Source organism: Meles meles, chromosome 7 (assembly GCF_922984935.1).
Source record: "Meles meles chromosome 7, mMelMel3.1 paternal haplotype, whole genome shotgun sequence".
NCBI classification, from domain to species: Eukaryota; Metazoa; Chordata; class Mammalia; order Carnivora; family Mustelidae; genus Meles; species Meles meles.
In genome coordinates, this window is record NC_060072.1 from 91442704 (window position 1) to 91467903 (window position 25200).

At 54.2% G+C, this 25200-nt stretch overlaps 1 protein-coding gene across 1 annotated transcript; it reads right to left on the reverse strand.

The window, feature by feature from the left end:
• Positions 1-3422: 3422 nt before the first annotated feature.
• Positions 3423-24613, reverse strand: ITGA5 (integrin subunit alpha 5). The gene is made up of 30 exons (XM_046013355.1): positions 24143-24613; positions 17821-17951; positions 16162-16274; positions 15919-16039; positions 15666-15727; positions 15532-15577; positions 15147-15272; positions 14878-14922; positions 14706-14749; positions 12658-12714; positions 12413-12465; positions 11904-12112; positions 11429-11620; positions 11155-11200; positions 10877-10978; positions 10634-10689; positions 10345-10499; positions 9890-10027; positions 9690-9757; positions 8943-9093; positions 8767-8859; positions 8541-8620; positions 8357-8437; positions 8146-8251; positions 7780-7932; positions 6939-7025; positions 6746-6859; positions 6084-6185; positions 5161-5283; positions 3423-4502 (listed from the first exon to the last, which is right to left on the reverse strand). The coding sequence occupies exons 1-30, from the start codon at positions 24517-24519 to the stop codon at positions 4419-4421; spliced, it is 3315 nt and encodes a 1104-aa protein (XP_045869311.1). The 5' UTR covers positions 24520-24613; the 3' UTR covers positions 3423-4418.
• Between the last annotated feature and the right edge of the window lie 587 nt (positions 24614-25200).

Consider the following 25200-nt stretch of genomic DNA (forward strand, 5'->3'; position numbering starts at 1 on the left):
TGTTTCTTTGACTTTGTTTCTCTGAGCAGGATGTTTGGGCTGGGTTTCAGAGGTGAAATGTGGAGCTGAAGATGGATCCCAGGTTGATTTCTGGCTGGGGTTCAAATGCCCAGGTCCTTAGGGAAGGTCTGAGTGAAGAAATTGCAATGAATGGACTCAAAAAGAGGGGGAAAAAGAAGCTTGCAACGGTGATCACTAGGGCTCCCAGAAGACGATACAAAGCCCAGAACTCAGGTTCTGCCCTGTACAGATGACCTGAATTGGGGTGGGGATAGGAGCATCCAACAGGCATCCAGACCCAAACCCGGGGCCTTCCCCATTAAGGTGAGCTCCAATTGAAGAGGACTAGTGGGGGTATTTGGTGAGGTGGAAGGGAGGATGGGGAATAGGACAGAATGTACAGGCTGGGGAGAGTGGGGGCTGTGCAGGACATGGGATGTATTTTAAGGACTAACAGGGGGACTTGATTAGAGATGAGCAACTGGGACCCCAGCGTGAGGCGGGAGTCTGGGTCTGGGAGTATGTGAAGTGTCTGTGGAAGATGCAGCTGCTACGGCCTGGACCTGTCTATACCTGCCCCCAGAGGAGGAAGGCAGGAGGACTTCCCAGAATGCCATGCGGCCAGCTTTAGGCCAGTCCCAGCCAGAGGGAAAGGAGGTGTGACTGGGAATTAGAACGCTTGGGATTTAAGAAGCGTGGAGAGGGGGGCGCCTGGGTGGCTCAGTGGTTTAAGCCGCTGCCTTCGGCTCGGGTCATGATCTCAGGGTCCTGGGATCGAGTCCCGCATCGAGCTCTCTGCTCCGCAGGGAGCCTGCTTCCCTCTCACTCTCTCTGCCTGCCTCTCTGCCTACTTGTGATCTCTGTCATAAATAAATAAAATCTTTAAAAAAAAAAAAAGAAGGGTGGAGGCAGGGAGGAAGAGGTTGGTGCAAGGGTGGCAGGACTGGAGTCTTGGAACAATGGAGGAAGGGGAAGGGGGAGTGGGGACTGGCATTCCTGGGTTCAGCATGGAAGTGAGACTAGATGAGAAGTTCAAGTTCCTGGTTCTGGACTTTAGCAGTCTCTTACCTTAACCCCCACTGATCTGGTTTCAAGAAAAGTTGTTCCAGCTCAAGGGCAAGAGAACGCTGGGGGTTTCAGTGGCTTGGTCTTGTTCTGATCCAGAGGCCCAGAGATCTCAGGGGACTCAGGTCTTGCTGCCCAAATCTGACCTTGGGGGAGAATGTAGGGTCTCCTAGCCAATCAGAGGAGGTCCTCTTACTCCAGCTCCAACCTGCCACCATGTTGTTCAACCCTGGTATCACAAAGCCTGCTTCTCCCCTGTTATTCATCCTGCTTCTTGCTCCCCTGCCCCCCTTTCTTGCCTCTTGCCATTTTCTCACCTCCTTGGTAGAATCAGAACAAACAAGAGTCAAAAGTAGGTGTGGTTGATTAAGAGACCCCTTAGCCCTATGCCTTGTCAGCCCTCCCACACTGCCCCCAGGGACTCTGAGTTAGGGAAGTCTCAGAAGAGGGGTTGCTTAACTTACCAAGGTAAGGCAGCTGGCTGGAGGGCGGGGTGACCTTGCCCGCGGGGGCTGGCGGGGGAGGCGGTTGGCGGGCAGTGTGTGGGGTTAATTCATTATTGATGAGCCCTGCACCCGGGGCTACTAATGAGCCCAGCCGGTTGCTCTAATTGATGTCAAGAAACTTGAGACCCCCAGATCAGCTTCCCGCCTGCCAGCTGCCTCTACTGAGCCCCCTCCCCCTCTCTGCACCCCCAGCTGTGCTGTTCCCTACCCAGGGCCTCTTTCCCATCACCGCACAAACAGAGAGGGAGAGGGCTCAGGCCTCCTAGCCTCCTAGCCCCCTGTCCCCTGGATGGCTCAAGTCTCAGGGTGAGAGGCAGACATCCTCTGGAGGGACGGGGAGATGTGGAAGGGGAAACAGACTAGAGCCTGAGAAGTATAGTTCAGGGGCGGGAAGGCAGGTGCTAGATGCAACTGTGGCCTTTCTGAACCCACGAAATTCCTTTCTCATATTGTGTACCCTTGGGAGAGACCTTGTCACTCTCTGAGAATCAGAGGTACAGGCACTACACAGACACACCCATGACACCAGCCCAATACCCCACACAGCTCACTTCCTTTCCTCATTTCCTCCTGTCCATACTGTAAGAAGTCTCAAATCTGGCCCCTGGAGTTAGGCTGAAGCCAATCCCATGCCTCCCCCAAGCAGGGGAATACAACATTTCCTTCCTTGAGAATTCCCAGTGCCTTGTTATGCATCAGCTGCCATCCTGGGAAATACTGGGTGGCTCTTGGCCTTACTAGGTCTCTTCCTCCTTATCAGTCCCTCTTCATTTATAGGTTCTGGAAAGAAGTTCTGAGGTACAGTTATCAAGAAGTCACAGATGGGAGTGTGCAGCAGCCTTGACCTCCCAGGACAGATATGTTTAAGGTGATGTAGACACTGCTGGGCAGAAGCCCAAGTTAATAAGAATAGGGTGATGGGGGAAAGAGGAATTGGACTTCAGGCACTCCCTGCCCAAAATTCCCATAAATTTGAGGGTATGCTGCCCTCTAGTGGCTGAATTCTGCTCCAGCATCACATGGCCATCTTTGCCTCCAACAATCCATTAGAATTTCAGCACCCCTCTCCTTCCTCCTGCAGCACATTAGGACTGGCCTTGAAAAGACAGAGGACCCCGAGGGGCTCCCTCATTTCGATTTCTCTTCAAAGACCTAAACCTTAGGAGATGTTGGTTAAGAATGAGGGCTTTCTCAGTCAGACAAGGCTGAATTCCACTCTGCTCTGGCACTCACCTGGTGACCTTGGGCAAGTTATATAACCTCCAGGGACCTCAATTTTCCCTGGTGTAAATGGGGTTAATGGTATCTACTTGACAGGATTATCGCTAGAGAAACTAAAGTATGTTAACAATTTAACACCCTCTCTACCTACCAGCATATACTGAGCAATCAAAATAAAACAAAACAAAACAAAACAAAAAGCTAACTGGCTTTCTTCTGATTGCGTTTTGTGGCTTTTTCTCTCAAGCCATTTCATTATTTTGATTTAGAGAAACCCAGTGAGTCTTCTGGACCATCTTCCCCCATCTTCAACTTGGACATCCCGTTCTGCATTCTTCCCTTAGTGCTTAAATCCAAGGAGAAAGGATTCTTTTTCTTCTCTGGGAGGTGCTGGGAACCAGATCTGGTGGGGCTGGTGATGGGCAGGAGTCAAGCCCTCCTTTCACCCCTCCCATCATCTCTTTCACTTAAGAGAAGGGAACCCAGAAAGTAGTTCCATAGTTCCTGGGGGTCATACTTCTGCCTCCCAAGGAAAGAAACTGTGAAAAATAGACATTTTCTACACATCAGGCCATCTGGTTCCAGGTTGGGTCTGGAAAGAGTAGGGAAGGACACAAATTCCAGCTCTGGTCAGTGGGGGCACCGGGCCGGGTTTATTGCACTTGCAACATAGTTTAAATAAGTCCCGGATGTCCGGAGCTGAACGGGGGTGGGTTGGGCAGGGAGAAAGGGGCAGCGTCAGTGCAGCTAGTGGGCAGAACCCAAATCCTGCAGGCCCAGGACAGTGGGCTCCCCTTTTCCTGGGGGACTGCGAGAGCCTGTGCCTGGCCAGGCTGAGGTTCCAGATCTCTTACCATCATGGCCCCTTCAGGGTTCTGGGCAACTCCTGACTTTTCCCAAGTCAGAGGTGGATTGGGCCTCTAGGCCTAGGTCTGGAACAGGCTCAAATGTAATCCTGGATCTGCCTGGTTAGGTTACCAAGGTCTGAGTCTGGGTCCCAGATCAACCCCAGGCCCCAGGTTTGATCTGGCCCCATTAGAGTTCTGAGTCCTCTTGGAGCTGGTTCTGAGCCAGCATGATCCTTGTTTGGGATCTGTCCTGAGCTGGGCCTGGGGCACCATCCACAGTTAGTGTTCTTGCTGGCCCACCAGGGTGGGGGCTGTCCAGAGCTTCCAAGTCTCACTCCCCAGATTCCAGGTTCTTAGCTGGGGGCTTCCTGTGATCTCTGGCAAGACTGAGGATAGATCTATGCAGTCTGGAGCTGGACAGGAAGTCCTGGTGGCACATCTGGCCCAGAGAACTGGGATTGGATTCCCCAGGGCTGGTTCCAAGTTGTTTTCAGGAAACGTTCTCCAAAATGCAAAGGCTACAGGGAGGCTGGGGCCTCTATCCCTGGATCTGAGTTCCCCTATCCATGAGGAGGGCATGTGTAAACGAGGGTCCTTCACAGTGCATGGGGGGAGGGGATCCCCAGCTCCTCACCTCCCGGCTCTGGCCCTTCAAGTATGTCTCTAGGCTGGGGAGAGGAGCTTCTCCCTGGCCCTCAGCACCTTCAGGAAGTGCCCAGCCCCCTCCCAGTCAGTAGACTGAGGGTGGGGGGGACTGGGTCTTGAGGATTGGGAGGAGTCAGGCATCAGAGGTGGCTGGTGGCTTGAGTTGAGCTTTTTCCATGGCGGTGCCGTAAGGGAGGGAGCGTTTGAAGAATCCGAGCTAATGAGGGAGTAAGGAAGGAGAGTTTAGATATTCAAGCTTCCATTTCTTCCTAGAGCTAATCCCAAGAGGAAATGAAGAGGATTCTAGCACTTCCGATCTCCCCATTTTGCAAAACTGGCCTAAATCCTGGCTGCTAAGACTACCTCTACGATAGGTCCAATGGGCCAGGAGGGCTAAAGCCAGGACTGCTTTTGGTATAAGGGGTTCTTTCATCAGTGCAGTAAAACTGCCCCCAGTTGGGCTAGGGATGGCAAACAGGTTTGATTCAAGTTCTACGTCTGAATGCTTAGTAGTGGCTGCCTCTTGAGAAGGATTCTGAGGCCACTTTCAGGGTCTGGCCAATTAGTGATGGCGGCGATTAGCTTTTGGGGGAAGGGATAGCACAAATGCCACATATTTGCCATGGCATTGATTTGCAAGTCTAGGCAAACTTAACAGCTCGAGTCAAGAGACTCCTTCTAAGCTGGGGGCTTGTGGAAGGATCCTATAGGCAGGATCAGGATAGTGCGAGTGTGACTAGGGTGGGGACAGGGTGGGGGGGCAGTGGTGGGGTACATGGCTGGAAAACTGGTCTGGAGATAGATGCTTGGGACTGTTGGGTTCAGGGCAGAACCTGATGAGGGAGTGGCCAGGTCACAGGTAGGACATGGCTGACCTTATAGAGGATATAGATGAGCAGCCCCAGGAGCAGGAGGCCAACGAGAATGGCTAGGATAATGATCCACAGTGGGACGCCGTGGCTGCCTTCTGCCTTGGTCCACTGCACAGCCGTGGCCACCTAGGGAACAAGTCAGGAGAAGTCACTGGAAAGCCATTAATTCTCCCCAACCCACACTTGGCTCCCACTTGCCATCAGATCCAGCTCACCTCTCACTCCCAGGTTGGGCCACCCAGGTTGGGTTAACAGAATTCTGAACTTCAAAATTTAAATTCCCAAGGTGTGCATTATTGTCTCTTACTTTTGGGTCTTCACATCCAATAATTTCCTTCCCCCAGAGAATATACATTTCCTAACCAATCAGCCTGGTTGTTACTAGTTATTTTTCAGGTTTCAGCTGAAACATCACTTCTTCCAGGCAGCCTTTTCTGATCCCGCAAGATTGAGTTTAAGTGTCCCTTAAGGGGCACCTGGATGGCTCAGGCATTAGGCATCTGTCTGCCTTTAGCTCAAGTCATGATCCCAGGGTCCTGGGATCGAGCCCCAGGTTGGGCTCCCTGCTCACTGGGAAGCCTCCTTCTCCCTCTCCCACTCCCCCTGCTTGTGCTCCCTCTCTTGCTGTCTCTGTCAAATAAATAAAATAAAAAAAAAAAAGTATCCCTCTGATGTATTCCCATAAATATCCTGGTGCTTGTCACACTGTGTTCTCATTGCCCACTAGCCTGTGAACTCCGAGAGTAAAGCGACTGTTCATCTTGCTTACTGTTATATCCCCAGGACCCAGCACAGACTCGGGCACACAGGAATGCTCAATATGCATTTTTTACAATAACAAGGCCAGCCCCAACCCGTGTCCCAGTCCTAGTGCCATGTCCTGTATTCTGAACCTTCGTCGGCTCAGACCTCTGGCCCAGGTTCACCTGAAGTTCCTTTCGGGGAAGCTGCTGAGGCAGGATTCGGTAGGGCATCTTCAGGGCTTCATACACAGCATCACACTGTAGGCTAAAAGGCTGGTGTTCCCGCTGTGGGTGGGGAAGAGGTGCTCAGGGCTGCCCCTCTTGGGATCTAGAGGACAGAGGGCTCCCCACAATCTGGCTCTTTCCCTGTTCTGGACTTACTCTCTCCTGAATATCTGTGTTCCTTATATGAGATAACAAACGAATAACTAAATAATGTATAATTAGATAGCTACATGTTTAATATAATTTTTTTGAGTCATTAATGTGGGTCAAGCACCCAGGACACTGTCTGGCCAGCAGCGTTTGCTCAACAAATGACTGCTCTTTACTATTCCTATATCTGCTCGCCTCTCCACTGTGAGTTCATCTTCCATCTTTCTGTTGCTGGTCTCCCTCCAGTTCTCCCTCCTCCCCACGGGCCTGGAGAGGGAGGTTGTCATTCCCAGAGTGGCCACTAGGTGGCAAAAAGGACACACAGCCTGGCCTAAACAAGGGTGAGGAAGAGGAGCTGGACTGTCTGGGTCCCATTCACCTAAGGAGATGGCTGGGGCAGTAGGGAAAGGGAGGGTATGATCAGGCTGGCCTGAAGGTCAAGGGTCAGGGTGGAGGTAAGGCTCCCTCACTCGCAGGAAGGTCTTGGCCCAGACTCGAAAATGCAGTTGCAGACTTCGGCTCTCTTGCCGATGCAGTGGCCCAAGCTCACAACGCAGCCTGAAACACTCCACCTCGGGGCATTTCTGGGGAGAAAGGAAAGGCTTGAACCCTGAATTCTGCCCTTCTGGTGGCTCTGAGAACCCAAGTCCCAGTATGACTTACCAGGATCTGAGATCCTGGGGAGGCTGGGCTCCGGCCTGAAGCTTCCCGTCTTTGTAAGCGGTGGTGCTCTGAACCTTCTGGATCCAACTGGAAAAAGGAAGACACCGTTAGCTGCCTTTCCCACCTCATCACAGCATCCAAGTCAGCCAGCACTGGTTTCCAGAGCAGCTTCAACCTGTTCTCTCTCTCCCTCTCTTTTTTTCTAAAGATTTTACTGATTTATTTGATACACAGACAGAGCACAAGCAGGGGGAGTGACTCAGAGGGACAGAGAGAAGCAGGTTCCCTGCTTCGCAGGCAGCCTGATGTGGGGCTCTGGGGCTCGATCCCAGGAGCCAGGGATCATGACCTAAGCTGAAGGCAAACGCTTAACCAAGAGTCACTCAGGCGCCCCTCCCCTTTCATTTTTGTCTCTTATTCTCTACTAAAATGTAAGTTCCATGAGAGAGGGGACCTTGTTAGTTTTGTTCAGTGAGATATTTCCTGAGCCTATAACAGTGTTTGCATAGATACTCATTTACTTAAATGTTGCCAATGAGTAAATAAATTTTAAACCAGGCATAAGAGCCAGGGGAATAGGTCTGAAGACAGCTTCCCAGAGAAGGTGGGACAGAGATGGACCCTAGAAGTATGCCAGGGCAAGAAGTAAGGGAAAGATATTTCAGGCAGTGTATACAAAAAGAGTCTTTCCCCCCTTCCACAGCCTTGAGGTGTCGGTGGTATTTTGCCCCTCTTACAGTCCTAGCTTTAGGGACAATCTTTTGGCTTTTCCAGGCCAGTGACCTTCCCCAACCTCCCCAGCCCTGGTCCCTCCTCCCATGCCAGTCTCCAGGCCTCTCACCTCCAGGTTCTGTGGGTTGGGGGGGTGACTGGTGGTGCAGTTGGCAAGTCCTGTCACCCGGGTCATGTAGAGAAGCTGCTGACTTTCCAGAGTCCAGGGACAGCTGAGCTCCAGCATGCCCTGGCTAATGGAGCTGGGGCCGTGGTTGATGAGCTGAGGAGAGGGGAACACAACCACCCTAAGAAGGAGGTGAGGGCTTCTGTCCTCCTGAGACCCCGGGGTCATCATGGCCCACTGTCCCCTGCTGCATGTCTCCTATCTTAGAAGTGAAGGAGGCAGTCAGTAGGCAAAGATGAAATTCTCTGTAGTCCCTCTACTCCCAGAAGCCTGCCCTGAACCCAGCCCCTGGCCCCTACCATTCCTTACCTCATAGACATGGTGGACAGCAGGGCCCACATCTCCTTCCTCCTGAGGCTGGTCTCGGGGATGCCAGTCACTCACTGGGAACAGCACTGCCTCAGGTTTGGAGACACTAAGGAGGAGGGTGGTTTAGAGGATGGCAGAAGGAATCCTAGATGCATCCTTTCCTAGAAGCATCTCTCCTTCCAGAAAGGCCACATTTTGCCTGGGCGCTTACCCATTAAGGGAGACCTGGGCATGAGCCTCTACTGAGAGTCGGAAGGAAACCACTTCGCTCTGTGAGTTGTTGAGATTCTTGCTGCGGGATGGAGGAGAGACTGAGGCGGTGCTGGAGCCCAGCTAGGGGATGCCCCCCTGCACCAGGCTCCACCCCACCCAACCCCTCACCCCCTACTCCCTACCTGAGAATCTGGAAGTCAAACTGGATGGTTTTCTTTGTGTCCCGGAGGTGAGGGACTGTGAACCGAAGGCCCCCCCAGATCTGTGGGGCAAGGAAGGAGGACAAGGGAGCCTGTTAGAGTGGGCATTTGCCTCACCCCAATTCCAGCCCCCTTCCCTATTCCACAGCTGTGCTCTGGACAGGCTGGTCACTGCCCTCTCAAATCCTTCCTCCTCTGCCAGACTTACGCTGGCTCCTGCCTTCATGGGGTTGCCCAGGTCACACACCAGCAGGCGGCTCTGGTTCACAGCAGAGTAGTCACAGCTCAGGCTGGAGAAGTTCTGGAGGTGGGTGGGTATGGGTAAGGCTCTGGTACCCCTCTGGCAGGTCCCCTCCCAAGCCGAACCTGAGAGGCCCCTCTCACCCCTGGGTTTCTGACGAGTCCGGAGTACTCAGCCTCTGGAGGGGCTATGACCCGAAGCTCGGCCTCATAGGCACCGCCCTCACCCACATTCTGGGCATGGAAAGTCAGGTTCAGGGAGTTCTTGTCACCCAGGTACACGTGGTTCTGCTCCCTGGAGGGGAAACACAGGGTAAAGGACACTGGGAAATGAATCCCCAAACCAGGACAATGAACCATAATAACAATATAATAATAATAGGTGCCATTTCCTGAGTTCCAACTCTATGGCCAGCACTACTTCAGATGCTTGATTTTTTTTTTATTTTCTTTTTTTAAATTTTATTTGTTTACTTGTCAGAGAAGGAGAGCGAGTTTGCACACAAGCAGGGGGAGCAGCAGGCAGAGGGGGAAGCAGACTCCCTGCCGAGCAGGGAGCCCAAGCTAGGACTCAATCCCAGGACCCTGGGATCATGACCTGAGCTGAAGGCAGACGCTTAACTGACTGAGCCACCCAGGTGTCCCCTAGCCAGATGTTTTATGTAGATTATTTCACATAGTCCTTCGAAAAAGGCAGAGAAATGGATGCTATCATTCCCACTCTACAGACAAAGAAGCTGAAGCTCACAGAAGTTGAGTAACTTCTTAAGGTCGCATAGCTTGCTAGTATGTCCCTATTCTGTATTTTCAGGTGCCAGGTGCTTCCAACTCCAACATGTCCTACTACGAGATCTTGGCATCTGGACCAGCCTGATGTTGGCTTTCACTTACCCAAACACTTCCAGCTGTAGGTCCGGCACACAGATGTTGTCTTCTCCACAGTCCAGCAAAATTTGAGCCTGAGGACCAGGACAGCCTTGAGAGGGGGAGTTTAGACTTCCTCCTGAGCTGAAGGCTCCCCCTGCCAGGGCCCTGCCCCGAGTGCCCAGGGCAATCTCTTCCCGGGTCTCCTCTCTCCCCCCTCTCCTCACCTTGTCCTCTATGCGGCTCTTGCTCTGGTAATGTAAGACTGGCCGGAGGCCATGGCTGTCCACAGGGGCTTGGGGGTCCAAGGAGAAGTTGAGAGCAATATGAATTGGGGAAAGCTTGTCTCGGAACTCTGACTCATTCTGGGGGGTGGGGGAGAGAATTCACTGTGTCAGGGAACACTGGGGACTTGATGGCCCTACTCCTCAGCCTCTCACATCTCTTTGTCTACTCAGGGCCCTCAAGAATCCAGGTGTCCAAATCTGACCATTCTTTTTCCTTCCGAGGCCCCAACAGCCTGGATCCCAGTTCCTCAGACAGAAGGGCCCCTTCCTCAGCCCTCAAAGTCCCAAGTCTCTCACTGGAATTTCCCAATCTCTTTTGTTTCAAGAGGGACCCCAGTTCTATGGGACACCCCCCGCAACCCAGGCCAGTCTGTTCTCCGCCCTTGGGGCCATACCCTGAGGTAGATCTTCATCTCTCTGCAGTCTTCCCGAGCCCCATTCTGGATAAGCAGGGTCTGGCTCAGGGTCGCCTGTCTGGAGGCCAGGAAGAGTGCCCGCCGTACTCCCCCCTTCTGCTTCTGCCAGTCCAGCTGGAGTTCCACTGTGAAGCCTGCAGCCAGGAACATATGTTCAGGAGAATCTGTCTCTCCCCCTTAACCTATTCAGAGAGAAGGGAGGTGCCAAAGTCCCCGGTCCCTCCATCCCCCATCCCAAGGCCTAAGAGATTCAGGCAGTATCCCTCACCAATGGAGTCAGGAACGTGTTTCCCAGAAGCATTGAGGCAGAAGCTAAGGTTGATGCTGGAAGAAGACCAAGAAGAAAGCTGGTATATCCAAGGAACAGGCATCCTATTCTCCAGCTACCTCCCAGACCCGGATGGACACCCGCATTTGTCCCCTTCCCCAGAACTGGTTTCTCTGCACACTCCCAGGGACAGACTGAGGTATTTTAGACCCATTCCCTGTCATCTCCTGGGCCCCAGCTCACCAAGCCACAGGGTTTCCCTCCAAGCTGCAGCTGCGCTCCTCTGGGTTGAACATGGCAGGGAAGATGGTGAGGGAGGCACTAGTAGAGACAATGGGACGGCCCCTGCCAAGAGTGGATACGGGGGTCAATAGAACTAAAACTTCTCTGGAATCCAGGTGCAGGAAGCTGAGGCACAAGCCCCAGGAAGCCAGTGTCCTTTGCGCACTTTTCCAACCTTAGCCCTACCACAAAATTCCCCAGTTCCCACTTTTCCCACGCTGCCCCCCTAGAATTCATACCTGTACACCACAGCCTTGTCCACACCAAAGGACCCCACAATCAGATCTGCAAGAAGTCAAGAAACGACCCCTTACAGCAGGCCCCAAATCAAGATCTTTCCTTCCTAACCCTCTTCTAGGTCATTGCTCAAAGGAGGCCCAAAGGAGGGGACAGTGGCACCTGGTGGCATTATTCTAGAACTGTACCCAGGACCCCAGGAACGTGCAGAGAAGGGGGGAGGGGGTCTGTGATCTGGAGAATTCTAAGGTGAACAGGGCCTCAGACACTGCTCACCAGGGTATCCGTTGCCATCCAGGTCTCGGCCTCCTCGAAGCGCAGAGCCAAAGAAGTCTGGCGTGTGGCCACCTGGCCACAGGGGGAGCAGAACCTGGGACGGCTTAGAGCCCAACCCTTCTGCCCCCCCAGGGAATATGAACACCACTCCCTGCTGGGTCTCTCCACCAAAGGGAGCTCCAATGGCTACATCTGTAAGACACACAACACACACAAGTCAGGAGGCTGGGAATCCAGGAGTCTGAATCTCTACCACCAGAGCCCAGAACCCAGGATCATTCTTCCCCATCCGTTCTTCCCAGATCTTGAATCTCTTCAAGTTCCAAAACCCAGACATGGGAATTAAAGTTTACACAACCTACCTGAGGAGTCACCGGGGGATCTGGGTATCTTAGCTGACAGCCACAGTCTACCCAGATTCCTTCTGACTCAGGCCCCAGACTCCTCCTCAGCTCCTGGGGCCCATGGCACTTACCATTGTAGCCATCCTGGTCCAGGTCCCCCAGGGGGGTCAAGGAGCTGCCAAACCGGCCAAACTCATCATGGCCCGTGAGGGTGAGGGTGGGTGTGGGCTCCATGCCAGCTGGGTGCTGCAGGTAGACGTAGACCCTGCCCACCTCCTGAGGCCGCCCATCAGCAGTCCGCTCCATGAGCAGAGGTGCCCCCACCAGCAAGTCATCCAGCCTGAGGGCAGGGGGGAAACTGAGGTGTCCTGAGATCCTGCCTTGCCACCTCCCCTCCAACCCCACTGCCAGGAAATCCCAGGCATCCTGGATCCCAGGCTCTCTCTTCCCCAAGCAAGAAGACTTGAGGTCTTTAGCCCTCTGCTCTCTCCTGGCTCCCAGGCATGGGGAAGGCATGCACCGGGTTGGGGGTGGGGGGAGATCCAGAGAAAAACCCTCCTTGTGTTTTTCTGTCTCACTCCCACTCCTCAATCATGGATCTGGGGAGGGCATGGCACTGTGCCCCTTTCCCACCACTTACCCGTCCCCGTTGATGTCTGTGGCTGCCACCGCATAGCCGAAATAGGAGGCCATCTGAGGTAGGGGTTGACAAAGGGGCAGCTTTGGGTTAGAACTAGGGGGTCACTCGACAGGATTAACAGGGACTGTGGAGGGGTAGGTCAGAGACTCCAGGGAGCCTGAGAAGTTGGGCTGAGCTTATTGGGTTGGGGCTGGGACTTCGCTGGAAGAGGGCCAAGCTGGGTTGTGAGTGGGGGGCATCCTCACCTGTTCCCCTGAGAAGTTGTAGAAGGATTGGATGTCTGAGCCATTAAGGATGGTGACCTGGAGAGGACGAGATATACCCATTGGTTTTGGACTCCCAGACCATCCCCTGGGTGGAGGACAAACGGGCGCGGGATTCCCTGGGAAGAGGCATTTGTGGGAGACACAGATCACTCGTCTCCTAACTCCCTCCAGACTTTGCTTTCACGTTCCCATCTCTATGCCAGGTAGCTCCATTACATGGCAACTTCACTAGTTTTCTCCATATTACTGGTTAACTACTGATGGATTTCATATTTGTCCGTGTCCATCTATACCCACTAGAATGTATGATCAGCGAGGGCGGGAGTTCCAGTTTGGTCTTTGCTTTCTCCCCAGAGCCTGAAGTAGTACTTGGTGAGCAGCAGACAACAATCATCAGTTGAATGATGAGTGCATGCTGAGACCTAGTTATTCTTCATCCCCCAGCCCTCCCAAACCACAACACTCCTGGCTCCCCTCTGTCCCCACTTAGTGACTGGCCCTTGACTCCTCGCCCTCTTCCCCACTCTTGCTGCTGTTACTCTAGGGTGAGTCCTCTCCCAGGACTGCTGGACGGTCCCTGGCTCTGTCCCTGCCTCTCGGTACCCTGCCTCCATCACAGCAGAGGGACTGACAGTCCTGGAATGGATCCAGGAGGGACACGTATGCTTGGAAATCCACAGTGATTCCCTGCAGCCATTGCCCCAATTCTCAGCTTCTTGGCTGGTCCTCTGAGGCTGTGGGGAATCTGGCCCCAAACTATCTGTTTTTCCTCAACCTTTCTTTATTCTCCTTATCCTCAATCAGCCCACAAATGCTACAATGGCCTGACTTTCATTTCCTTTTCTTCCATGCTTTTCATGTTCCTGTCCCAGATACCCTCTAGCCTTGTCTCCACGGATCCTTCATAGAACCTTCTCTGATCTGCTCCTGCCCTAAAAAGGTTACTCCTTCCCCTAAACTGCTATATGCTCTTAACCACTTTTCTGAAATTTATCACAGTGCAGAAAGAAGGCTGACTTTGGGGCACCTGGGTGGTTCAGTTGGTTAAATGTCTGTCTTTGGCTCAGGTCATGATCCCAGGATCCTGGCATCGAGCCCCACATCGGGCGCCCTGCTCAGTGGAAAGTCTGCTTCTCCCTCTCCCTCTTCTAGTAACACTGCTTATGCTCTCTCTCTCTCACTCTCAAATAAATAAATAAAATCTTTTTTAAAAAAAATTTAAAAAGTAACCTTTAAAAAAAAAAAGAAAAAAAGAAGGCTGACTTGGAATAAGACAGATCTGGTTTTAAATCTCTCTCTGATCACCTACTAACTGGGTGATCTTAAACCACTTGCCTGGTCTCAGAGCCTCAGCTTTCTCATGTGGAAAATGTGCCCGGTATCATCTAGTCCCATTAGCTTGTTGTGAGGAATTGAAATAGGGAGTGGGCAGAGCCTGCGGCACCGAGGTGCTCGGGAACAGTTTCTGTCCCGGGACCTGGGTCCTATCTCACATCCTCAAATAGAAGCACCTTATGAGATGGGGTACAGTGTCTTACTCATCTTCTCATCTCTTACCTTGCCTTAATAAACGTTGTTAATTGGATGAACTCCTGTGGCATTCTTATCTATGTCCTTTTTAAAGCACTTGTCACGGTCTAATAATAACAGCTACCAGTTGTACACTGCCTAAGAGTTCACTAAGTCCTTTCACTGGCATTATCTCATTTCGTCCTCACAAGAGCCTTGTGAGGTCAGAACTATTATTATCCCATTATACAGAGAAGAATGAGGCTCAGAGAGGCTAAGTAGGTTTAAGGATTTTATGGAATGAAGTGGGGTATGAATAAATAACAGAATGATTCATCCAGAGTAAGCATCAGTCTTTGAACCCAGGGCTGCCTCCAGAGCCCCGGTTCTGATCCACTTTTTGAACCTTCACAAACTGCAGTGCATGGTTCTTTGTGATTAGCCAGGCGAGGGGAAGGGAAGGGGTGAGGGGAAGGGAAGGGATGGAGGGAAGGAGGGAGGGTCAAGCTGCGTCTTACATAACCATAGGTGAGGTTCCCTTTGGGCACACCAGCAACAAAGTCTGCAAAGAGAAGAGAAAGTTGTGCGCTAAGGGTGGGAAAGGGGAATCAGACCAGAATGGGGTCTCATTCCTGTGGCTCCTCGTCCTCCGTCTCCTCCATCTGTCCCCCAACCTGGGGACACACTCACCTTCTGTGTTGTCACCACTGAATTCACCCACAGCCACAGAGTATCCTGGGGGACAGGGAGAGTGGGTATTAGTCTTCCTGTGGGGACCCCTCTGCTGTGGCCCACCCTCCAGCTCTTCCCCCACCCCTATTGGGCCTTCATACGCAGCCTGCCCACAAGTACGACAGCAGGACTGCGGATGTCTGATTGGGAGAAGAGGAAGCACAGGATTTGGGGCAAAAGCGCCTGAGGTTCTCCCCCTCTAGTTCCTTCCCCAGCAGTTCGCTCACCCAGGTAGCTATCATCATAGATGGAACTGGCCTGGCGGGTCTGCAGCTGCCCCTGCACCAGGTTGATCAGGTACTCAGGATAATAGGATTCTGCAATCTGTTCCTGGGTGGCAGACAGGATCTGGCCTGGGGAAGGGGACAAGGGGTTGGATGCACAGAGGAGGAGGTGGGGGTGGGGGGGCAGTGGGAGACGGCGGGGTGGCTTTGCAGAAGTCTGGTTCAGGGAAGGGAAGCTTGTGGAGGGTGGTGGAAAAGGATATACACATCTTAAGAAAGAAGAGAATTGGGACAGGAGCAGAGAAGAGGGAGGGATGGTGACCTCGGGGGGGGGAGAGATGAGAGGCTGTGTGCCAGGGGACGAAGGGACAGCAGAGGAAGGACTTACCTTGCCAGAAATAGCTCCCTGGTCCACCCAGGACCACACGCCCAGTCTGTAGGGGAAGAAGAGGAGTCCACATCTAGTCCTGACTCCTGGGTGACACCACGCACAGCCACTTCCCTCCCAGGCCACCCTCTCACCTTGGTGAACTCGGCACTGAAGCCGCCTTGGCAGTAACCCTGTCCCGCGACCCAGCTGAAATCTGTGAGGGGGAGAAGGCAGTGGGAAGGAGCCCAGCACAGACGGGTCTCGCAGGAAAGAGAGTTTGGGGAGGGACAGAGGTGGGGGCACGGCCCTCCCTGGACCTGACCGTGTTCGGAAAGGCTAACTGGGGTGGTGTGGGGACTCACGGGGAGAAGGCAGACATGGGATTTGTGCCTTCTCTTGCCCTACCTGAGCGGCAAGGTGCATACTCCAGAATGCGGGTGAAATTGTCTGTGGAGAGGTAGCAGGTGCCCACGGGATCACTCAGCGGCTCCTTCTCTGTGCGCCAGCTATACAGAGGGGCACAGGCCTGACAGGGCCCGGGAGCAGGTTAGTCCCAAGGGGCTCTCCTCTCTCCCTCAGGCTGTGCTCCACTATAGTCAACAGCCACCTGTCTCCTATCACCGCACTTCTGGGGCTGTGGGCCCTCACCAAGATGGAGGAGCCATGGGCTCGAACTGTTGCTCCGAACCACTGCAATGACTTGTACTCCACAGGTTCCTCTTCCTCTGGACTGGACGCCAATGACTCCAGGATCCGAGAGCCTTGGAGAAGTGAGAAAAGGCAGTCAGGCTAGAGTGGATGGCTGAGACCTCGAGTGGCCTCCACCCCCAGTCTGGAGCACCCAGGTGCTTGCAAACCCCAAGCCCCATGACACCCTAGGAGGAGTGGGGAAGGGTCTTTATTTTTTTTTTTAATTTTTAAAAAAGATTTTATTTATTTATTTGACACAGAGAGACACAGTGAACACAAGGGAAACACAAGCAGGGGGAGTGGGAGAGGGAGAAGCAGACTTCCCGCAGAGCAGGGAGCCCATCAGGGCTCGATCCCAAGACCCTGGGATCGTGACGAGAGCCGAAGGCAGCTGCTTAACGACTGAGCCACCCAGGCGCCCTGGGAAGGGTCTTGAGTCTGCTTTGTGCAGCCTCACTCACCCCTTCCCCAGACACAAGTGCACACACATGTGCACGCACCCAGAATCTAGGCTTTCTAGATTTGACTTCCCCTTGTCCCCGTGCCTCCTCACCGGGCTGGGACAGGGATGCTGCGGGAAGGTGAAGGCAGGAGGGTGGTGGGGAAGAAAGGCTATTTCCCTTGAGAGTAGTCCTCTGGCTCCCCTTCTCTGTGGCTGGGTCTGAGTCTCTAATGACACCTTGTTCCATCCCCTCTTATCTGGGTCTCTGCCCCCTTATGTCTCTTTCTCTCTCCCTTCATCTGTCTGTCTCTCCAAGTGTTATCTCTGGCCTCTAGAGGACAGTTTTTTTCTTTCCTCTGATTCTCATCTGTCTTTCACGTTAAAAAAAAAAAAAAAAGTTTGTTTCATGATCTTCTCCCTGCCCTCGCCATTGTCTCCATCTTTTTATCTCTCCTCTTTTTGTCCCTCACCCCAGTCTTCATCTGCCGAGCCAGACTATTCAAGTTCATGCCCCTGTTCCGCCCTATACTAGCTGCGTGACCTTGGACAAGTTACTTAACCTCCGTTTCCTCATCTATGAAGTGAGGATAATACCTTATCCCCGGGTTGAAAGGATCAAGCAAGTTGAGGTATCCCGCTTGCAGGCAGCAGCGAGCAAGTGCTCTGAAAGTGTCAGCTGTTATTCCTGCCCTTCTCTCCGCTGTCTCCCTCGGTCTCGCTCCCACCCACTTCTGCATCTACTCCAGATCCGGAGCTCCTTGAGGGCGGTAGTCTCATCGCGTTCCGGTCCCCGCAGCCCCAGCAGTGCCCGGCATGCACTGTCACTTAGTCAGTGCTTAGTCGGATGGACTGAAAAGTCTGTGTGGCTCTCCCTGTCTTTGTCTGTGTTGCTGCCCCGGCCTCCCAGAGTTGTGGGTGATTCAGGGGAAATGAGAGCCACATGTTTCTGAATCACACCCGCCCTCCTAGGGCTGGGCTAGACTGGGAACGTGGTATGAGTGCCACGGGGAGCCGGCGCTCCCGGGAGTTGGAGCGCCCGCGGGCCGGGACGGCACGTGGCCACAGACCCGGACAGGCTCCGCCCCCTTGCTCCCGGCGCCGCTCGACCCGCCCCCCAGCCGCAGCCCCACCCCCGGGCCCTTTCCGAGCTTCCCCGCCTACCCAAGGGGGGTTACCTTTACTGTCAAATTCAATGGGCGAGCAGTGTACGGGGCCCGCACCCCAGGGACAGAGGTAGACAGCACCGCCCTGCAGCACTCCCGGCTGGCTGGTGTTAGCCTTGGGCGCTCCCACCAGCACGCTGACCCTGCGGAGGGGAAAGGAGAGGCGGTTCAGAGGGATTCCTCGCTCTCCTCCAGTCTCCCCAGGCCTCTGGGCCAGGGGCTGTCTGGGGGTGGGGTAGATGCCCCCTGGGTTGTATTTATATCTCAGAAGATGCCACAGATGCCAGAGGCACAGGCTGGAGTCAGGTGGTCCCCATGTGCCGCTGTCACTAACACAACCACCCCCTTCCACCACCTTCCCTTGTTATTAGAGAGAGGAGGAACCAAGAGTCACTTCTGGGAAGGGAACAGGGGCCAGAGGGCCTGGACCCCAGCTTCTCCATCTCCCCTGTAGATCTGCCAGGATTGGAAACGCAGTCCCTGGAGCCCCTGGAGATGACCTTGGCGGGTCCTCTCACCTAGCCTCTACCCTCTCACCCCAAGCCAAGGTCCAGGCCAAAGCCCTTCTCTGGGCCGAGACCCAGGCATCGAGACCCAGGCACTGGGGCTGCCCAGCCTTGGGGCGTGTAGGAGGAAAATGTGAGTCTTGGGAATCGGTCAGTAGAAGTGGAGAGAGGATCTTGGAGGATGGTGAAGACAGATTCCCTTGGGCCTGGGCCTGCCTTCCCCTAGACTCTGGGGTAGACCTCCCCATCTTGGCTAGGTTTCCGCTCAGCCCCTGAACCCCCTTCCCACACACCATCCCTAGGAGTCTGAATTCATATCTTGCTCTATTGGGTTTTGCTTCTGAACATGGTGCTTCGAGACAATGAGGAGAAAGCTGTCCTTGCTGGGCGGGTCCTATGTAATGGTGTGGTCATGGTTAAGGTCCCGGGCAATCTTTCCTGTCTTTGGCTCTGCCTCTACCACAGTCTTTGAGGGCCCTTGGCTCCAAGTCCTCTGTGTAGCCATCAGCCTCATTGGTTTTCTCCTCCAGGGTCTCCCACAATGACTGCATCTGACAGCCTTAGGCAACTGGACCCAGGCTCTGGGCCAGTGTCCCTGTCAGCTTAGCCTCTCTTCTCCTTCCGTATCTGCTCTGGCACTGCTTGTCCGTCTCTGTTCCTTTGCCCCTATGACTACTGCCTTCTTTGTTTTTTTGATTCTTCTGTCTCTCTCTCTCTCAGATCTCTCACTCTTGGATCTCTCTCAGATCTTCTCCATCTCTCCTGGTTTCTGGCCTCTTTCAGTTCCTAGCACCATCTCTTCCCTGCTGTTTGGCTATGTTCCCTAGTCCTCCTTACCTGGGAGAGCCCAAGTGGGTAAGTATGGTAGATGCCCCAAAAGCTAGGGGTGTCTTCCAAGAGGACCAGGTGGGGCGAGGGTGACAGGGGTGGGTTTCAAGGGGAATAGGGGTGGGTATACCAAGGCAGCGGGGCCACAGGACTGAAGTGGGGAGTGTGGAGTAGGCAGCAGGGCCTGAAGATGAGAACAGAGGAGGGAGAAGGCAGGGTCCAGAAGAATAGAAGGGGGGCCAGGGAGGGAGAGTTCCTGGAGTGAAGGGGGGTGGGGTGCGAGCCCTGGTTACCCTGGGGACAGGAAATGTTTACTGCCTGTGGCTTCCTGTCTGTTTCCAACCTCTCACTTCTCCGTTTGTCTCCCACCCCCCAGGCCCCACCCCTCTCACTCAGGCATTACATCCAGCTGGGGGGTGGGAGCTGGCTTCTTGGAAGGCACAGGGACCCAGTATGTGAGACTGGCGGTGGGGCTGGGGGTGGTGCGCAGAGGTTGCACTGCCCTAGGCCTGGGTGAGGAGAGAGGGGTACAAGCTTCCCTTAGCAGGCACAGCCCCAAAGAATAGCTGTGGTACAGGGCGCAGTGAAAAGAGCACTGGACTAGGAGTCAGGAGCTCCGGGTCTAGCACCAGCTTAGTGTGGACTTGGGTACTTCCCTTTCTCTCTCTCTCTCTCCCTCTCTCTCTCGGTGAAGAGGTTAGGCAGTTTACCTGAGTCTCCTGGAGCTCTGATATTCCATTTCCAGGAGAGCACAGGGTGGCAGCCAAGAGACCTGCTCCCACTCCCAGTTTTCCAAGACCCCCTGCTCTTGAGGAGGAACTGAGCCCAAGTGCTCCTAGGATGCCTGGAGTCTGGCAGGGATGGCAGGTGAGAGAGGCCTTTCAAGCCCTGTGAAGCCCACAGGCTCATCGGCCGGGGGGCGTCTATGCTGTGGCTGTTCGGAGAGTTCAGGAGATCTGGCATGCAGGCAAGGGACACAGACACAGACCCCAACCCGTGACTAACACCTGTGGGGCCAGTGGCCCTTGCATCCCAATAAATAGCTTCCTCCCCCACATGCCAAGCAAAGTGCCCCGTATCAGGGCAGCCCTGTCACATAGCTAATTCTGGATGCCCCACTCCTAGTTCTTGCTTCCTAAATCCTGCCCCAGTTGCACCCTCTTAGGGATCCATGAAGATAACAAAGAAGGGTCCTTGGGCTATTTTCAATATTTCAGAAAGCCTAGTGGAAATCTTGCATTCACCTGATAAGGTGGCTGGGCTTATAAAAACTGCAAGCGTATTTGCTTTTGGCCAAAATTCTATCAACATTTGGGGAAGCTGGTTATCACGTATTGGTCAGAAGCTCTGATTGGCAGCTAGAGCTGTCTGCTTGTTCTAACTTCTAGTTGATGGAAAAAAGGAATTAATTATGCCTTACTAAATGCACTGTGGCAGATAAACTCTTCTAAAATGTAGAGTTCACGGGAAGAAATAATTGCCATGATTTCTTCTGAAGCTTCAGCTCCCCAAAATTCGACAGCTGGCTCATGGAGACACAGGCTCCCACAGCTGCGAGGAGCCACAGATAGCAGCCACTGGTTTGAAGACTGTCCCATAGGTGCCTCACACCAGCCACATGGAGTCTGGGGAGGCTAGTTTGGTCCTGACAGTCCTCCCACCTTCTTATAGAGAGCAACCTCTTTTCTCTGTTTTATATAGCGTCCCCTGGTAAGATACTGTTTGCATTTAAACAAAAGTAAAGGAAATAAAGAAAAAGCTTTAATTAAATTGCTGACCTAGTCCCATGTTCTCATTTTACAGATGTGAAAACTAAGTCCCAGAGAGGTTAAGTAAGATGTCCAAGGCCATTCAGAATCCTTCCTGACAGAAGGACCAAAAGCTAGGAATCCAACTTCCTAGGCCAGCGTTCTGGTCTACCCTGTTACCAACAAATCAATCCCCTTCTCTCCCCTCTACTATCTCCCCAGCCAGGCTTCTGATTAACCAAGTTCCTGTTCAATACATGGTTACTGTTTGACTCTGTTGGCCTGGCAAGGCAGGGGGTGGGGAGTAGCGAGTGGACCAGGGCCCAGCTCTGGCAGGTCCCATAACCAAAAGGGCCAGGCCAGAGGAGGACATCTAGATCCCTCAGTGAATTCCCAAGAGATAATGCCGGGCTGGCTGGCTGGCGAGGAAGAGTTGCCTCCCCTTGTGGCAGTGCTGGTACCAGAAGAGAAGAGGGAGCTGGGCTAAGAAGTCTGGGTGCCCTTCCAGCTTGTGACCTGGGCCAAGTCACTTCTCTCCAAGCTCTGGATTCTCTCCCCACCTAAAATGATGGGTTGCCCTTGAATGGTCCCTAAGCCAATTTCTATGATTCCTGAAGTTTCAGTTTATATGTATACAAAACAGCACAATAGTATTTCCTATATCTAATGCAAGGATTCTTGTTAACAATCCAATGGAAAAATTGATAGGACAGTGCTAAGGAATGTGAAGGACCATTATTACTAACACTACTATAAACAAATACTAGAAGCAGGTAAGAAATGGGGGGAAAGTTAAACAAAGAACCAGGTGCTATCCAGAGAGGAGAAAACCAGAAATAGAAAACAGCTACCTTAGAAAAATCATGCCTCCCGTGTACTGATCCCCCTCTATGGACCACGTGCTTTTTCTATCTCTTGTCTCAGTCCTCAGAGCAGCCTCATCCATTAGGTGTCTGATTTTCATGAAACACAAAGCAAAACAAACTCACCCTGGGTCACACAAAGAGCAAGTGTTGGGGCCAGGATGCACCCCCAGCGCTGTCTGACTCGAAGTTTGGCCTTTTCTTACCACGTAACCTCTCTTGAGCTCACCCTGCCCTCTGAGGCTGTCTCAGTGTCCCTGTGAAAGCCACTGCAGTGACAACAAGAACACTGAGGCCTGCCTCTCCAGCGATGGCCCCACGTCTGGGAACCGTGTCTGTCCCCTGTGGGCAGGAGGGGGTTGAAGGCCCAGCTGCGGTGGGAGGGAGGTCACTGGGGAGGTGGAATGTTCAGAGTCCTACTCTAAGGGTGTATTGTAAGAGAAAATGAGAGGGGAGGAGTGCAAGCTGGACACCTGGGTTCTCTTGGGAAGAGAGATGAGCAGAGGGGGAGGAGGAGGGATGAGAAGGCTGCTGGGTCCTGGTTTAGAGGACAGCTTTAGGGACTGTAGGATTAGCCCAGGGGTCAGACACCTAGGGAATGGCAGGGTGTGAAAGCCCAGATGTTTTAAAGGAGACTTTTAAAACGGAGATGACACGTTGCTAGGTGGGGGTGGGGTGGGGGTGGCCTGATGAGGAAGGTTAGGAGCCAGACCACTGGATTTACCCAGATGGGGGAAAGATCCCATACCCTCCCTGCCTCCCTCTTCTCTACTCCATTAGGGTTGTGGTAAGCAGTTTGAGGGGGCCTAGGGGAGGCCAGGCCTGGCAGAGGCTCCAGGCCAGGGTGATGCAATGGGGTTTGGGCAGGAGGCCAGGGGGGTGGGGTGGGGGTTGGGTGGGGACCTTGAATAGCGCAGAACCAACAGCTGGGGCCTAACTATCTTTCTTTTTTCCCATTCCAGACAAAGGAGAAATTTGCCCCCCACCATTGAATTAGCTAGATTAACTCCTTTTCTCCAAAAACTAAAGAAAATGAATAGAGCTAAGTTAACTGTATCATGTATAAAACTAGCTCACCGCTAACAGAGGTCCTATCAAACCTCGAGACACTAGGGGTTGGGGTTGTGGTGGTGGTCAGGACCTGTGGAAAGCTCAGAGCCCAGAGACAGAGAAGGAGGATTTCCCAGTTACTGTGGAGGATCCGGAATCTGGCAGCTGGGAGTCCCTGCCTTGGCCCAGGAGCAGCTACCTTCTCCTCTTGCTTCCCAACCCCCCACATTTAAACAAACACCCTTGTTCCAATGTTGCCTCAACTCTAACTCCAGCTTTCCCAAGTCTGTGGGCTCCCCATTATCCAGGCACTCAGGGTCCGGTCTGTTTGTCACCCTGCTGAGCTGGAAATGAGGACCCTCATTTGAGACTTCCCCAGTCCTTGATGTCCTATGTTATGACGCCCTTGGGCCCAGCGAGCCCACGTCTCCTCAGCTTCCGACCCCAGCCCTGGAGTCCGGTCTTAGTTCAGCTCCAGCCGACAAGCTACAGGAAATCGGCATTTCTCTTCCTCCCAAGAGCTAGAGGAAGAGGGAAACCGCCCACCCCCCTTCACGCGGCGCACACACACCCCTCCCGACACATCCGAGCACCCGCCCTTGGCCAAGCCCGCCCTAGCGCCGGCGCCCCCAGGGCCAGGGTCCCGGGACCCTCCCCAAGTTCCCAGGTCCCCTCGTCCGAATGGAGATTGGAGGTGGAAGGCGGAGTAGGAGCCCGAGGAGAAAGGGGAGTGGGCCGCCATCCCCCTCCCGGGTCTTTCCCAGTCTGAGCAGAGCGGGGGAGGGGAGGATGAGGCTGGTCCCCATTTAACCTCCGGACCCCCTCACTTCCCGACTCCCCTCTTGCTACACACAGCTCATTCTGCTTTAGCCCGTCTTCCCTCCGCACAATGGCCCTCAGGGGTCCCGAGGTCCCCCAGGGCTCCAAAAAGCCCTTCCCGGCCTCCGCGCCCCCTCTCCGCCAGCATCCGCCTGGGTCCCCGCAGCTCACAGATCTCAGCCAGAGACCCGCTGCTCTGGGTTCGCGCGTCCTCCTTTCCCTTGGCCTCAAGACGCGTGCCCAGACCTCAACAGCTTCCAGCTTCGTGTCCTCTCCCCACCCCACACAGGTCTCCCCACTGATCTCAAACCCTAAGCGCCCAGCTCCGCGCCGGCCACTGTCCCCTCCCTACTCCCGCGCGGGCCCCCAACTCTAGCGTGGGCCCCCAACTCCAGCCCTAGTCCTTCGAAACTCCGCCTCTCAAACTCCAGCCTTGGTCCCCTCCATACTCCAGCCGCGCCCCCAGTCTCCAGCCCTCCACCCCCGACCCCCCATCCCGCCGCCAGCCCTCCTCACTCACCCGTCTGTTCCCGGCCGGTAAAACTCCACCGAGAAGCCGAAGAAGGAGCCCGGGGGCCCAGAGAGCACTGCTGGGGCCTCCGCGTCTAAATTGAAGCCCCCGACCCTGGGTGGCGGCTGCAGCAGCAACAGCAGCGGCGGCAGCAACAGCAGCAGCAGCGGGGGTCGGCGCCGGGGGTCGCAGCGCAGCTGCCCGGCGTGGAGAGGGAACCCTGGTGCCCGGCTCCCCATAACGCCCGCTCTTCCCTGTCCTGGGGCCACCGACCCGGAGCCGCTTCCTAAACCTCCCAGAGGCGAATGACTCAACGCGGGGAGGAGTTTGCCAAACTCCCGGCTGAGCCCTCGCCCCGCCTGCCGGGGGGGTGGGTGGGGGGGCATTCCTGGGTCCTTGGAACGCTGAGCCCGCGCCCCCCACCCCGAAAGGGCGTGGGGGGGCCCGCACCTCTCCACTCCCCTCTCCCTAGCCCCAGCTGGAGGCTCGTTGTCTGGACTGGGTCAGACTGGGCGGGTTTGGGCTCTTCCCCCTCCTTCTCTCGGCTTTCCCCTCCTTCCTCCCCCTCCTTTCCAGATGTACAACGTAAACGCTCGGAAAAGGAGTCGGAAAAAAGGAGCGGAGAATTTCCTAATGAGGAAAGGAATCACCTCTGGAGGGAGGACGGAGCCCATATATGTGTGTGGGGGTCTCCCTCATTCCTTCAGGAAGGAGACTTTGGGGTCTAAAGAGATAGGAGACACCCCTGGCATCTAGCCAACTGGGATTCCCCCTTGCCTTCCGGGGCCACTGGGTGCTTGGGCTAGCTGGATCTGGGACTCAAGAGTTGAGATACAGGGCACTCCCAGGCAGCCTGATCTGATGGAGGACCTGCCCTGGGGTGATCACCAGGTGACTTCTGCTCCAGGTCACCCCTTTCTTGGTGGAAGGGTATGGAAACCTCTGTTGAGACCCTCCCTAGAATCTGGCAGTTGACCTTGAAGAGCCTAGGAGTGCTTGGGAGGGGGAGGTACTTGGGACCCTCAGTGTCTTCTTGATCTAACTGGCTTGATTCCTACAAACCTGAA